The sequence below is a fragment of the Eupeodes corollae genome, chromosome 1, assembly GCF_945859685.1.
Source record: "Eupeodes corollae chromosome 1, idEupCoro1.1, whole genome shotgun sequence".
NCBI classification, from domain to species: domain Eukaryota; kingdom Metazoa; phylum Arthropoda; class Insecta; order Diptera; family Syrphidae; genus Eupeodes; species Eupeodes corollae.
Genome location: NC_079147.1, coordinates 204,420,111 through 204,437,318, shown reverse-complemented (window position 1 = coordinate 204,437,318; position 17,208 = coordinate 204,420,111). Strand labels below are relative to the sequence as shown.

General features: G+C 30.3%; 1 protein-coding gene across 7 annotated transcripts in view; it reads right to left on the bottom strand.

Moving 5' to 3' along the window:
• The window catches only part of LOC129940801 (serine/threonine-protein phosphatase 2A 56 kDa regulatory subunit gamma isoform), a 46,565-nt gene extending 30,182 nt beyond the window's left edge, over positions 1-16,383 (bottom strand). Inside the window, exons 1-2 of one of the 7 annotated variants that reach the window (XM_056049290.1) lie at positions 16,166-16,383; positions 9,939-10,392 (exon numbers count right to left, since the gene is read on the bottom strand). In XM_056049290.1, the coding sequence (XP_055905265.1) occupies positions 9,939-10,061 (123 nt within the window). In that variant the 5' untranslated portion in view covers positions 10,062-10,392; positions 16,166-16,383. Of the gene's footprint in view, positions 1-9,938; positions 10,393-15,808; positions 16,141-16,165 lie in introns of those variants that run through there. The other 6 variants (XM_056049291.1, XM_056049289.1, XM_056049292.1 and 3 more) reach the window with 6 other exon arrangements.
• Between the last annotated feature and the right edge of the window lie 825 nt (positions 16,384-17,208).

Here is a 17,208-nt window from a genome sequence, read left to right as displayed (position 1 = left end):
AACCCCAATTCTTGTTCATGCTTTCGATTTGTAATTCTTTAATTTTATGATTTATCTAGACCCAAATTAAATTGAATAAAATCATAAAGATTAGTTTTTAATTCAATTCATAAATATTTTTTGTTTCTAATTCTATATACAGCTGTGTGGAAAGCATAAGAAAGACTGTATTGTTCTTGTAATTTAAGGCTTATCTGAGATTGCAGTCAAAAATTAAGTTGTAATACAATAGTGTCGTGGTATGTTGTATTATGTATTCGTGTCAGAAGTTCATTTTTGCAAAATAAATGTCAACGATTTTGTCGTAAAAAGATGTCAATAACCGAGATAGTTGCTAGTTTAGGAGCAATTCTCTAAAATATAGGGATTTAAGGATACAAAAGGCCTAGGGACCAATTATGTACATATTTTGATTCTACTTTCAATTCTACTCGAAACCTATTTCCGATTCTACTTTTAGTTGGTAATTCTTAATAACGATTACTCTCTCCTAGATTGTCAGCTAAATTATAATAACAAAATAATTTTCTTGGCGATTCAATTTGAATTTTTAAAATTAGTTAATGAAAAAGTTTTCAATACGGATTTGGATTTAGTCCAAAGAAAATGAAGAAAGCGAAGAGCACAAGGAACGCCGATGAATTCGCAATTCTTTCACCATGTTAGAACTAAGTTATAAAGCGTTTGTGAAAAAATATTAAATCATCTATATGGTAAAGTACTTCCGCTGACATATTTTGGACATAAGTAGTTCTGATTTTGCGAAAGTACAAAGTTTTTGCTACTAGAGTGTTTGATTATTGCAAATTGAAACGTTCTAAAAGAGCTACATACATAGTTCTAAATTTTTGAATTCGAACATTATTGTTATTGTAGAATCGAATAACATAGTTTTGCATCTGGTATCGAGTCGAGAACCTAATAATATGTAAGGCCTTTTTCTTGTCAAAAGAAAGAGCCAAAAATTAGCTTTTTAGATCTTTCCACACACATGCTTACTACTTTACCTTAAAATTGTATTTTTAATTTTTTTTGTTCTTTATTTAATTTTGCGCTTTTCTATTTTTACTTTTGTATTTAATCGCGTTCTTATTTTCAATTTTATAAACACTTTTTACATTAACATTTATGCTTCAAGCGATTTTTCGTTTTTGTTTTCAATTCAACCAACTAACTTAAAATTTCTTAATAAATTAAATGTGAACCATCCTGTAAAGAAACACCTACAATGGATAGCGTAATTAAAAACAGGATGAATTGAATATACAGGACATAATCTCGATGAATGATTTGCATATTATAAATCCTCATACCTTTGATGCGAATCCTCGTCTTCTAACTTTTGCCGTCTGACAGAAATACACAAAGACGAAACAAAAAAATAAATGGTAGAAAACAAAAGTGCAGTGTTTTTATAGTGTTATTTGTTGTAGGTGTTAAAATAAATAATAAAATTATTATGTATTGTTTAAAATTGTCTAACATACGATACAAATTACAATCAACATCATAAATAATGATTTCGTTTTTTTTAGTCCAATTTAGTTACCTATATCAATTTTAAGGTATACTCGTATATTGTGAGAGTAGCAAAGCAAATACAGGAATATCAAATGACGATCCACGCAAGATTTATTGTTTTTGTTTGCACAGTAAAACGTTAAACGGCGATGGAAAAAATAATAGAATCAGGCTTTGTTTTTATTCTTTTTAACAGATAAAAAGATATTTGTGAAGAGATGGAATATAGAAACTACACAAATAGGTAGAATTTTTATAATTTATTGCTTAAAATCAATTTTTTTTATCAATAATGATAATAAGTACATATATAATAGAAACAAAATTAAAATAGTCCTTTTTTGTAGCAGGAATGTAACTTAACGATAAAAGAGTTAAGAATTCTTTTAGTATTTTGTAGTGGGACGTTTATTTTAAATAACTGCTTCAAATCTTCGTACCATCGAATTAACCAATTTGGCATATGTCTCCAAGGGTATGGAGTACCATTCCTTTTGATTTTTTGACCACTACTTGTCTTTATTTTTGGCTTTGATATCACCGATCCTTCATTTTACTATAAGCCATAAGTACTCAATTGGCTTTAGATCGGGAGATTGTAATGGCCATTCCATAACATTCATTTTGTTTTGTTGGAAGTCAATTTAGTCAACAATAACTCCCATTTAATTGGCATCTCTTCTTCAGTAAATAAAAGCATGACTGAATTTTAGTAACTAAACGCGAAGGCATTTTTCTTCTTCTTTTGGGCTTGAATGAAGAGTTGTAAATACTTTTTCCTTAAGGTTTTTGCAATTTCATCCATCGGATTTTCCAGCTTGTCTTAGTTTTTTCATAACTTCACGTTTAAATCGGATTTTCCAGCTTGTCTTAGTTTTTTCATAACTTCACGTTTAAATGAGTACAATGAAATCCACGGTCCGTATTTATTAAAATTATAGATGACTTTTAAAAATTTGTTTTAGTATTGAAAAAAACAACTGACAAACAAATAAACAAACTCCTTAGAATGCCAGTTAAAATATCATTTTACCATTTAAGAGCATTATTGGGTATGATTAAAATAAAGAAAGACTAACAAAAAAGACTTAATTGCTAAAAAAATATTGTATATTGAAAATGATGAAGGCACTTAATTCTATTATTTTTTCCAACACTGTATATTTTTTTGTTTGTTCCTATCTATTAGTGATATGACAAGAAAACTACTTATATTTGTCATGTATTCGTTATAAATGTATTTTCTTTTACATTCAGTTAGTGTACAATTGTATGGTAAGTAGGATAAGATTAGATTAGAACAGATATAGAGACATGTGAGTTGAATAGCAATGTTGTTACCCCATCGAATGGGTCTTGGGAATGTTTCCTTCATTTTATTTTAATTCTGAATTTTGAAAAAAAAAATGTAGGAGTAAACATATATTTGTTGGTTAAATATTGTCAATCAAAAAGACTGCTGGTGTTTTTAAAGGAGTATTATTGAGAAAATAGAAGTTCAGTAGAACAGACAAAACAGGATTTAAGAAGAAAAGTTCACGTGTATCACGTGCGTCATTAAAACGTGAACGTGAAAACTTACATAGTACTTTACAGGTGTTTAAAAACTTCAACTTAAAGTTCGAATCTTTCCTAATTATTTTTTTTTTCACTCTATTATTTTCAGCTCTATTATTAATCACTTTTCAAAATATCTATCTGATAGTTTGGTCGAACAGCAATTTTTTTAACAACGACAAAAATCAAAGTTTCTTATTTTGAAAGATTAAATATAAAATACAAGATCCTGAGTAGCATCTTTTGTGAACGCCTGAAATCATTAACAGAAGAACTGATTGGCCACAATCGGTGTGGCTTCAGGCCTTGAAAATCTGCCATCGACCAATTTTTCACTCTACGCCAGATCCTGAAAAAGACCATAGAATATAACATCGATACGCATCTGCTTTTCATCGATTTTAAAGCAGACTTTGACAGTGTCCACAGGGACGAACTATACAGTACCATCTCGTTTTGGTATCCCTGCCAAACTGATACGACTTATCAGGATGACGTTGGAGAACTCTCGTTGTTGCGTCGAAATTGGTAGAGACTCAACCGAAACCTTCGAAACCACCAGAGGACTTCGACAATACGTTGCGCTGAGAAGTAGCTTAAGAGAGTGGTGCGAAACAGCAACGTCAACATCAATGGCACCATCTTTTACAAATCCACACAATATCTTAGATCTTAGATATGCTATATGGGAACAACCAAACGAGCATTTACGGGTGCCTTTTCCGGTATCGACTTGGAAGCGAACAAATGGGTCTTGTGATTAACGAGGACAAAACGAAGTATTTACTGTCATCGAAAAGAGTCAATTCCCTGAAATCAAACGTAGAATAACTCTTGCCAATCACTGTTTCTTTGGCCTAAGTAGGCAATTGAGGAATAAGGGCCGATCGCGAAGTACTAAGGATGCATTGTACAAAACCTTAATCATCCCAGTCTTACTCAATGTTGCAGAAGCATAGACTCTTTCCCAGGATAAAGGATACATTATTATCTTTGAGAGGAAGGTTCAACGCACGATATATGGAACGGTTTGTGTAGACAGGCAAAATATTATCTGGCGGAGAAGATACAATCACGTACTATACGAGCTGTATAACGACTTGCCATTGGTCAAAAAACTCCTTGTTCAAATATTAAGATATCTAGGGCATGAACTAATGAACACCGAAGCTCCAGCCCATAGGATATTAAACGCTTAGCCTGAGGAAGGAAACCAGAAGCTGAGGCAGACCTCAACTCCGATGGGGATGGAGGCCAACGCACGCCGCCGGCTTGATATTAAAAACTGCAGACCTAGCTTGTTGATCGAGTAAGCTGGCGGGATCTATTACTTGAGGCCCAGGAGCACGATGTGCTGAAGAGCCAACTAAAGTACAGTGAAATATAAAATAAAATATTTCCTCACATAACAATTCCCATAAGTTATTTAATTTTGCATAATAATGAAGGTTGCATTTTTGTCATCATAACAAAACAAACTAATTTAGATTAGTTACTGTGATGACTTTTTTCTGTACACAACACATACATAAATTACAATAAATTGACTGATGAGATTTTTAGAGAACATAAAATTATTTTTAATATTTCACTCAATTTTGTAAGTATAACTAATTCATATAAATAACTACGAAAGAGCATCTTCTTATACTCGCTCATATATTTTTATAGTTACATTTTATTAGAAATATACGTACTTTTACATACATACAGATTTAATATTTTGGCGCCAGAGTCGATGGCGACAACAAATACAAACAAACAAACAAAACAAATACGTCTTGACATTGAAATATATATTCAAGGCAACTTTTATCTACGCCAAGGGTCATTTCAAACGAGCTTCAGCTTAGTATAGTAGCAGCGATGGGTTGATGATGATGATTAATCACAATGATGACGACTTAACAACAATAGAAATATATGTATATATAAAAAAAACCTCAAGACAAATCTAATGCTCAGCTTCTAATATATGTACGCATGACTGACATGAACAAAATAGAAATAGAAATTGTAAAAAAAACGAAAAAATCAACCTCATCCCCATTTGAACTTTTAAGTGACAGCTAGACAGCACTAGCACTTTGTCAGGAGTGAGACATTAACTAAAATTAATTTAAGTAGAAATAACCCAAATAAATAATTTAGAAGGTTCTTACTCTCATTTTATATAGGACTTATGCGTGGTAGGTTGAGAACTTAATAAAATATGTTATTATGATATTAACTAAATAACTTTTATTAGATTCCATTGAAAGTACGTAACTTATATTAAAATCTATAATATTATTGACTAGGTATGACAGGGAAATAATGTCATTTGACTGCGAGATGTGAATTAACTGAGGTTACGAGAAACTTTTGTCTACATGTATTTCAAATAAAACAAAAGACGTTACCTATGCTTTAAAATCAAAGTTGATTAATCCATATTTTGTATTTTATATTTTATTTTTTTTTATAATCTGTTATGAACATGATATCACCCGATTTAAGATATTTTCAAATCGTTAATCAGTTGTGTGATTTTTGCATTATTTAAATGTCCAATGAAAAAAAAGATGTGTATTTAAAAATTGCGTGCTGTACTAACATCCACTTTAAATCACAAAATGCAAAGGAAATTTCCAACAAACTATCAGACATATCATCATGTAGATATTACTCATACATTTTCTCATATTATTATAGAAAATAGAAGCACGAAATTAATTTACGTCATAAATATTCTATTATAGTTTTAAAGGAAATACCTAATGTACGTACATAGTTCAAAAAGTTTGAAATTCTATTGGATTTATTTAAAAATATCACATGTTCTATTTCTATGTTTATTATTTAATAAAAAGAAAAAAGATTTTTCTTCTCAAAGACTATCTAATAAAAATTAAAAACTAAAAAAAAAAATATGTATATGAAAAATTCTTCATGTATGACATGGTAAATATAGTACAGCGGGTAGTACGAGGAGGTTTAGTCTTTTTTCTATTTTAGGAATAACCGCAAATCGTTCGTTTCACAAAGTAAAATAAACAACGTAAAAATACATTCTTTTATTTATGTTCTTATGTTGCGTAGGTAGGCATATATAAATAAGTATGGATAATGTAGATTAATTTTATTGTTTCTGTCAACTGAACTCCCGTTTTTTGTGAGTTAATTCTGCTATACCTAGTAATAATTCAGTACATCTGTGTACTTCACCTTTAGAAAATTATTACCCCTATTATGGAAAAATGTTTTCTTATTTATTTAGATTCCCAATAATATAATCAAATTTATTTGCATTGGTTTTGTTTAATTTTAAAAATATGTAGGTATTTACCTAAAGCTTGTTCATTTCATTAATATTTATTTTCATATTATTTCTAAATATAAAATACCTATAATTAATCTTTTTAGCTTTGTATATTGTTTAAATAATTTAAACCAAAATCTCATGTCATTAAAAAAAATTATAGAAGAAATGTAGGGATCTAAAATTTTCTCAATAACTTAGTTACTTGGTCCGGTTATAGCTAACAGTAAAATTTTAGTTTTTGGACATGTTACAGATTTATTTCTAGCAAAAGATTGATATAATAAGATGAATACTATATTCAAGTATTTTTTCCAAAAAAGAAACAATGCATTTAAATTTTTCTTAATTTAAAAATCCATTTTAATTTTTTTAATGATGTAATTTTATTTTCCTGAACAGCTGACTGCCAAAAGCTAACAAAAATGCCATTACTGTTGGTGTTCCAATTTTTTACTTTTCCGATTTTACTGATAGCTATAACCGGCCCCTAAAGGACGTTTGAAGTACGTACTTGGTTGATCGCTATGGATTATTTGACAAATTCTAAAACAATTAAAATAAAGTAACTTCTGGCACTTGTACATTTTTAAACTATTGTTATTTTTTTTCTAATTGTTTGGGATTCCTCACTTTTGGTGATTAATTGGCCACTCTTGGAAGACTATGGCAAGAAAAATGCGGAGAAAGATCTGGCATAAATATTTGTCATATATTTATTCCTTAAATAGTCTGTCGGCTTTTGTAAAAATCTTTTACGATTTCTTTCACTATTGCTTAACTTAAGGCAAACTTTAAAGTTGATCAACTTTGAACTCTTGAGTTAGAAAACAAGTTAAAATTTGTTTATACAGTGGTGGACACGAATTAAGCATATTGAAAAGAGTACAAGTATTTTTCTACTTTCAATTCTTTATTACTCGCAAGTAACGGTTCATTTTATGTTGTTACTATGACTACCTTATATGGTAATAAAAATGTGTAAATGATTGAAAAGTAAAATAACGTTATGCGAAAAATGAAGATTGTTTGTGATTTGCTGGACATAAATTTAATCCGTTTTGCAATCAAAGAGTGTATTTTTAATTTTTGTGTTTTTTTAAAAAGAAAATAATAATTTTTGAGGTAATTAAATATTCTTTTAATGATCTATATTAAAAAAAATAGCTCAAAGGAAAAAAAGTTAACAGACATAAAGGTAACAGACATTTCTAAGTTGTTAGAAATGAAAACAATCTACATACGTGGGTGCGTTGTTCAGATAAAACTTGTATCAAAAAAAAATCTGCAATATAGGTTACAGTTTGCCAAAGCTCACCTAGACAAACCAAATAGTTTTTGGAAAAACGTGTTCTGGAGCGATGAATCCAAATTCTGCCGGTTCGGATAGGATAAGAAAAAATATTTATGGCGTCCAACAAACAGGGAATATGAACCAAGGTACACCATTAAGACGGTGAAACACGGTGGCAACGGTGGCAACGTTATGGTCTGGGCTGCTTTTTCATGGCACGGCGTTGGTCCCATCCTAAAAATTGACTCCAAAATGGACCAGAACGTGTACAGAGATATCCTGTTGGATCATATGATACCCTACGCAGAAGACAATTTGCCGTTATTATGGCGCTTCATGCACGACAACGACCCTAAACACACTTCAAAGTTAGTGAAGTGTGCCTTAGAGATGAATAAAATCGAAGTTTTGAAGTGGCCAGCACAATCATCAGATCTTAACCCGATGAAGGATTTGTGGAATTATGTTGAACATCAAGTTTTAAAAGAAGAATTGCTTCTGTACAGCAAAATAAGGGGTTCCCTATCAAATACTAAGACAAATTTATCAAGAAACTATTGAATGCGCTAAATTCGTGTCCAGGCGAAAAGTTGATGTTTCTACATTCCATACTTTTTTCTTCTTAAAGATGTTAAACATATTTGATGAAGTACTATGAAAACATAGTGCTATGTACATGTAATGTAAATAAAATACCTATAACTAATTTCATAATAAGAAAACAAATTGAAAATTAAATGTTTTTTATTTTCTTTAACAAGTGTGCTAAATTCTTTTCCACCACTGTATATATTCTGTTTAAAAATCTACAAGTTGAAAATTTTCAAGTTAAAATGTTCTTGATTTCTTCACTTTAAATATTTAGTTCGTTATGTATTTTGAGAGTCACAAGCTCCATACGTTTTGTATAACTATTTCCGATCCGTTTTATGCTTTCAATAATTTTATCTTAATAATTTAGGTACTACAGATTGATTCTTTTTCTTCAACCAATTAAAATAAGAAAATTCCAACCTTACTTCAAAACTGTCTAAACAAAATTCTTGTCTTATTTACATCGAAATAAATAAAAAGAAATCTATGTCGATACAACAGTAAGCATTTTACTAAAAACCATCCCGAAGTCACTTTAGCAGAATATTTCTTGAATAGTTTAAGTAACGTTTTTCATGCTATCAAACGATCTGCCGTGAGATATTCAAACTTAAGTAAGTTTTAGAACAGAAAGAAGCATTGCAAAATATAAGATGTATCCAGTAGTGTATGCATTGGGCAAAAAACATAAATCATGATGATTGCAAAGTAAAAAAAAAACTCCGAACCAGAACCTCATGGAGAACCTTTCCATAAGCACAAATTATAGTGACCAGGCATAAGCCTTTCTAATCTGAAGAGAATTGTGCTGAAATGAGTTACTAAACTAGCCAGAAAATTGTAACATTGCGACATAGAAATGTATTTTTTTTTTTACAAAATATTAAATATAATCTAATCTAAAACTGATTTCTAAAAATCTAAATATATAGAATGTATATTATTATACCTACATTCTATTCCATATGTAGGCTGTTAAAAAAGTACTTTATAAATATATAGAAAAATCAGGAATTTTAAGAAAATTTTAATTGGAAGAGACGAACATTAACACTGTACACTTGAGCGATATCATGGTTCTGCTAATGTCATCAAAATTTAGACGACAGACACCACAACAATAAAGTGCATTTAATTTATGGTTAACGAAAGCGGAAAATATAGTTTTGCATATTCATTCGACCGCAGACAAGAGCACGATTTTCTAAATTGAGATTCATTGTTTTGTTTTTGTTTCATTTTTAAGATTTTACAATCATTTAGTATATTATCGTGATGAGTTATGATAATAAAAATAGCCAGCTTGTTTTTTCTTTTAATGAATTTAAAATTTTTCTTTTTTTAAGCTTGTATTCTTTTTCACTATCCAAATAGAGATCCCAGAAAATGTTTGTTTCTTTAAGATTTTCCGTTTACAAACACTCAACTGAGCTTTTTTGAGCGGATAAGCATTCCTTTGTAAATATCTTGTTTCTATCAAGATAAGATGTCAAAAAAAAGCAGAAAACAAGCAGTAAATTTAGATTCATAATCGGAACAATTGAAAAATATATAACGATAAACTCATACTAATTTGTTGATAACATTTTAAAATTGGAAGAAAAAAAATAGTAATTAATTAAATATTTTAGAAACAAATATGTAGGTGTCATTAAGATGATCTTAACTTACCTCACTAACTGAAGAAGATGTTACTATTGGAATACTACTGTTATTATTCTCCTTTATTCCGTTGTGTTGCTGCTGTTGCTGTTGTTGTTGCTGTTGCTCTGACGTTGTTTGCGTGTTATCCATAATTTTTATTCTTTTCTCTACTTCTTTCTCTTGCTGCTGTTGTGTTGACTGCTATTATTTTGTTTATTATATTTTGATTTGGTTTCGTGTATTTTTTTTGTTTTAACAAATTATTTTATCGAATCTTCTCCCACACAAGACATACAACAACAAAACTCAATGGAAAAAGATAAACAAGAAATTAAAAAAAGAATAAAACAAAATACGGGGAGAACTCGACGTCACAACACAACGAAAATATTTTATTTTTTTGTAATTTTTGTATCTTATATTTTTGTTTGCACTATTTTTTACTATTTTCTATATAAAATTATATCTTTTTATTCTCTCTCTTTCAAAAAAAAAAAATACAAATTAAACTAAAACAATCACACAAATAGTGGAGTAAAGTAGGTATTTAAATTTGTCGTTTTTTCTTTTTTGAAAACGTTGAGTGAACAATTATTTACTTAAAAAAAAATAAACAAAATTATTTAAAGCCAAGCACACAAATGTACACAAAACAACAATTATATAAGTACAGCATCATTTTGCTGTACGTCTGTCGGTGATCGGTTAGACGCGATGGCATTCTACTAACATTTGAATGCTAGGTAGTTGTGGGAGACAATTTGTTTAAAAAATAAATAAAACAATGAATAAATTATTATCCCACTGAAAACAAGTGAGTGAAGTTCAGAATTATAAATAATTTCGATGCATAATTGTCTTAGCACGTATTGTAGGTAGAAACAACAAGAGTTACTAGCTTTTCTAGGATATTAAGAGGCATTTTCTGCACTATTTTTCAACTTTTCAGTAACCCTTAAGTTGGCGAACTATTGAGTTGAGACAAGACAAGTTGAAATTTAATTTTCTACATTATTTTTTATCTCAAGTGGAAATTTGTGGCGTGGGATATTTTTGATAGATACATTTTAACACGTTGCCAAAACTGGGATAAGACTGACTTATTGCAAATGATCTGCAATATAGCCCCAATGTATAACATCTCGAACTAATCAATAACTGAGTAATTAATCGTAATTCGAGCGTTCTAAACTCAACTTAATATATAAATTAAGAAATACTTGAGATCATCACTGCGCTCTTTGTTTTAGTTATTTATTATTTTTTTGGAAAATCTGATGTTAAAATTGTTGTTCAAATTAAAATTTGACAAGTTTTTGACCTTTGAACTTTTACTTTTTCAGAAGCTGAGAAAATTGAAAGTTGAAAATCGAAAGTTGAAATTGTGAGCTTGATCTGAAGAAAAATAAAACCACAAGTTGAGAATAGCTCTGTATAAGTTTATTTAAAGCAATCGACATTGTTAAAATCAAAAACTAAAATAATAAATAATTAAAATAATAACAACAATTATGTTAGCCATTCTTTTGACTTTGAATTGTATTTTTGTATATTTTTAATTTTGATAGAATCTCTGCATCTTGCACACAGTGCGAGCATTAGGAAAATAGGGAAGGATTTAAAAGGAGATACCGGTGCATATTGGTCTTAAAGTTCTGAACATCAAAATGGGACGGAAAAACAGAGTTGGCTAAAGCATTCCACATTCTTGATGTGCGATTTAAGAAAGAATCTCTATACTTGACAATACGCCCGAAATTGAGCTCAAGGGTAAACTGATGAGCATTCCTGCAAGTGTGAGTATTACGGCTGAATCGTTTAAGGGGATGGAATGCAACTGGCTAGTTGAACAGAACATTGTTTGTACAAATATCGATAAAACAACGAAAGGCATGAAACATTGCGGAGGTGTTCTAGCGATGTAAATGTTTCGATTATAGTTCTATCGCCGATCAATTTTTTGTATTCTACCCAAGAGATTTAAACTTGTTTTAGGGGCACCTGCCCACATATGCAAATTATATTCAAGCTTTGGACGGATGAAGGCTTTGTAAATTACAGCCAGATCAAAAGGGTGACAAATTTCTTGCACCGTCGGAGAAATCCTAAGCACCTGGCAACATTTTTGGCAATATCAAATATATGATCGTTCCATAAAAGGTGATCTGTGATACACATACTAAGTACTGACAGTTGATTAGTTTCTTGGACGCAAGTGCCACTCATAGATAGTGGCATCGGGGGTGTTACGCTTTAACGACAGGAGACAGCATTGAGTTTTCGAAGCGTTAATGCATAAATGTTAATAAAAAATGCCAAATATAGGGAGTAAGTTAGGGATTGGAATAAGTAAATGAGACCTTCGATATAGGAGAGCCATAAAATTTTACTCTTAGCAGCCAAATGTATTTTGTACAACGACCGACTAAAAACCTTTAATGAAACAACACACAAAGCAGAAAAACAAAGTAAAGTTGTATCATTTGGAAAAAATTCTCAAAGCATTCTGTCAACACATAATATTGTCACCAAGCTTATTTAATATTATATTTATAAGACTTAGTAGGGATGCCCTTAAAATGTATTTCAAAACTTTAAAAGCAAAAATGTGAATAAAACTGTCATAATAAAAAGTGAGCCACTTTCGTCAAATTTTTATAATTGTGTGTTGCTTTTATATATCTCTACTCTCCTTGGTTTTTACACCTATTTAACTCAGAGATAATTTAAGTATCTACTTTCTACCTACCAACAGAGATAAAGTAAGGTAGCGCCATTACTAAGTACTTCGTAGTTTTATTTTGTTTAAATATTAAGTTCATAAATATCTATTTATGTAGGTGCGTTTGAACAACAAGATTAGAACAACTCATGGTTGATTGATTGTTCTAAATAAATAATAACTCAACGAAAATTGCGATTAATATTTTTAAATGAGTTGAAAGAAAACTATTCAAGTTATTTGGGTTGGTAGTCATAATATAGGTAGGAAGGTTTTGTTATGTTTTGTTTTTTAAAGAAAACAGCAAAATATTTTACTAAGTTCTAAGTTAAGTGATGTTACATAGCAAACGTTTTATATATTATTAGTTTTCCAACAGTGTTTACATTTAGGGTAGACAAAAATGTATTGTTATTATTATACCTCATTTTTATTAAAAATAACAAATAACATGAAATATCAATATATAATTCAAAAGAGGTATGGTAGATGTAAAAAGCATTAGCTTTAAAGCTTTTTTGTGCAGTTGAATAATATTAGGTATGTATCGCACGTTGAAAACAAAAGTGTCACGAAACAAAAAGGATCTGGGCTTACTTCACTTCACTTGCGAACGGCAAATTTGATAAAGCACTTTTCATTGCACCCAAGACCTCCAGCAAAACATTCCAACATTATTGAAATTTTTGATTTAAAATGTACTTAACAGCAATATCTTATTAAATATAAACAAAAAATAAGCCGAGTATTGAGAACTTCAGGTATTCAGATGAAAATGGTCTTTTTTATAGGCAAGAAATTGAGAACTCTAATTAGCCAATGCTCAAGCAGAGCTACAATCTTTAATCATGGAAAATACTTTTTCAACCAATCAAGTAGGAAACATAATTTTGTTCATTCGATGTTAAAATTAAACATTCGAATTTATTTTAAAGAATTTCTTTGAAATACTCACAATTGATAGCACTTTTGTGTCATTGGTACGACAGAAAATTAATCAAACTAAACAATAATTTTCAAGCTTCTGTAAGACGAGAACGATGTGACAACATAAAATGAAAATCAATCAATGTTACTTTTAGTTTGCGTGATTTCTTTTATAAGGTGATTGCATAAGTCGGCCACATCCAGTAGTCGATCACCAATTGTTAAATTTAAGGACATTAAGGAACATATACGTAGTGTACATGGAATTCAGGAGAAAATGTTTTTTTTTTTCAAAGTCTTAAGGTTTTTTTAACTTGCTGACAAGAAATTAACGATGCAGCTATTGGCTTTACGTTAATTTGCTTTCCAAAAACAAAAATTGTGGAAGTGAAAAGTTTTGTAATTAATTTAATGTTGAAGGAAAGTAACTTTCCTTTAGTGTTATTAGATTACTTAAAACGGATTTTTAAGTTGCTTTCTCAAACATTGTAATTTTATTTATATTTTAATAAATACAGAACTTCGTTCTAGAAGGCATTTTGAATAGTTCTTTGCATAGTTGAAGGTCGTGAGCAACAACTGAAGAATATTTATTTTTTTATTTATATCGAATTGGCTATATGTGTTTAAGAAAAAGTAGGCCAATATTTATAAAGAGACCCTTAGCCTTTAATCAAGGTCTTGCATGCGAAGACAAATAGTCTTTAATAAAACATGACTTTGTATGAAATATAAAAAATTAAATATTTTATAACATCCAAGGAAATATTCAATAACCAATACCTAAAGTTAAAATTATAATTAAATAAATCATTTAAACCATATCTCCTGCGAATCGACACCTCACGGTTTAAACAGTATACGAAAACCCGGGAATTGCTCGCATACTCTAGGTACCGGGATATTCGTTTGTAATCAAGTTCTGTAAAATCGACTTCTTTAACTATTAGTAAGGAAAGTTTGAAAAACATTAATACCTTCATTCCCATACGCACACAAAGTGACCATTAAATAATAAATAAATAAAAGTGTAGAACTTAACCATTGACCGACTTCTGTCGTTTAAGGGACCGAACACACAAGATTCCATCTTTTCATTCTACTTTTACATACCTATAGTTTGTTTTTAATGAAAAATTAACTGAAAAAACTTCATTTTATATCCAAACTCAATCAACTGAATTTTAATTTTAAAGTCAGACCTAAAAACTAAGTTAGGTGGCCGACTATTGGCTCCATCACCCTATGTGCGTACCTGAAATATACATACCTACCCACACAACCTCAAGTTTTAAAACTTCTTTACACTGGTTTGCTGTTTACAAAACATTATCATTTACAAATCTACTATTCCTACCTTCGTTCGTTCAAAACTCTTAAAAGGTAATTATTATGTTTTGTTATTTAAATTGTTTATAGCTTTTTAAAATCTAGGAGACACATTAAAAGCGTGCAAATTAAAAAACCAACAAAAATTCCTGCAAAAAAAAAAACATAAAATGAAACGAAGATCAAGCTTCCTGACGCTTAAACGAAAACACGAAATCATGAGTAGATATCCAGCTCTAGCTTTTGATAGACAACAAAAATACGAGATAACAACGAATAATCATCCAAAAGGGAAGGGAAAAAATCAACAAATTTCGCAGGTTCATCGGATCGGCAGTCTGAGAACAACCAGATGAAGAATCAATAGTCCCAGGGAAAAAAACACACAGTTTGGTCTATTCGTCAATCGACGATACAAAAAAAGGCTTCCCTGAGCAAGCAAAATAGCAAGACGAGCAACAACAGAGCTGAGAGCACACAAAATGTCTTAAGAGCACATAGTTTAGTTACACACCACAGATCGTGCAGAAAACAAAAAAAAAAAACAATAAAAATTCAAAGAGATAAAAATGTATAGTTAGGTAGCCAAACGAACATCCAGAATCAAAAAGGGACAATCTTGGATCTTGGTTTTCGTTCTCAGTTGCAAAAGCAACAAGAACAAGGCACAGATAGTCAAGAACTCAAAGACGACAAGAACAAGAACGAAAAAAGACACACTCAACAAACATAACATCATCCACAAATCCATGAAAAATTTGGAACATGGAACTCGAGATCGGGGCTCCGTTTCGAGTTTTCTTCTTTTTTTTATCTTGACTTTTGTGAAAAGAAAAGAGATAGCGAGAGGGTGAAGTGGAGTGAAGTGAAGGAGACGAAAAAAAGGAAGGAGTTGTGTGGTGTTAATAGAGGTACGCACCGCTAGTAGATGAAAGAATTTATTAAATCTTTCTTTGCCACGATTAAGATTTGAAAACATAAATATACAATTTTGTTGTTTATTCCAGGTTCAAGAGATATAGACGATGAGGCCTGTTTGTTGTTTCTGATTGCTTTAGCCAACCAAATTATGCAATTAATTATTAAAAATTGATGTTTTATTTTAAAATTTTCTTTCGTTTTTATGATCTCCTATTAGAAGAACATGACTTTACAAGTTGTGTGTGAAGTGATGTGCACTTGGCGAAATAAGATTTTATTTTTATATGTATCGAGGTATTTTTTTTCTTTGCGTCGCGGTTTCTTTTTCTTTTTTCTCTTTTAATTAATTTCTCACCAGAAAGAAAAAATTAGAACAAACACACTCTCGCACTAACTAACTAATTAAGTTTTTAATAAAAAATGTTTTAAATCCATTTGTGGTTTGCGCAAATCTTTTTTAACACGCGAAAATGTATAATGGATTCCTTTTTTTTAAGAAAAAAGGTGTATTTTTCGAAACTCGGTCGGGTCGGCTCATTCGCACTTTTTACAACAGTCGTAGCTCGGTCTCGGTTCGGCTAAAAAAAATAATAATTCCTAGTTAAACAGGGGTGCCAATATTGAACAAAAAAAAATCTTTTGCAAATGCGGTTTGGCTAAGAGCTAAGAGCGTTTAGGAGCAGATGACAAGGCAAGTTGTGGAAGGTAAATATGAGAAGAACATCATGATTTTTTTATAATTCTTTATGATTTCCTTGGTACAAAGATTTTCATTATAATTTTCCTTAATGCACTCCATAAGGTATTGAAACCGATATTTTGCATTTTGTTCTTATTTTATATTTTTTGGAAAGATGTTCACTGAGCCTTAGGCTATGTTCGCACTTCTTTAGTTTCTATGAAATATGTTTGATTGATTTCCTACAACTAAAATTAATTCAAAGTTAAATCGTCCAGTTAGTGAGTAGTGTGTTTTACATCTTTATAATATACATATATTTTGGGTAACTACGTATTAGTTATTCCAAGGTTATATAACTTTTGACATATGACATATGTTCGTGGCTGTCAAATTTATTGTATTAATTCTCTTATAAGTTTATTATAGCAATTTGCGGTGTTGAAATGTTCGATTTGTATTAAAGACAATACATTGCTGAAAGTTTCGTTATCCAAACAAAAACAGACTGTAGACTTATATGCGCACATGCAGAAACCATTCTGTCACCCATTCGAGCAACTTTTTAGTTTGTGTTCTTTTGACATTCTACTTAATCATTGAATAATTTTCTGTAAGTACTAGAAAGAGAAAAATTTAGTCAAGGTGAATAAATGTTTCCTATGTATTGGTTTATTTCATTGATTACTTTCGCAGTTGCTTAGGTGCTCGATGTTTCG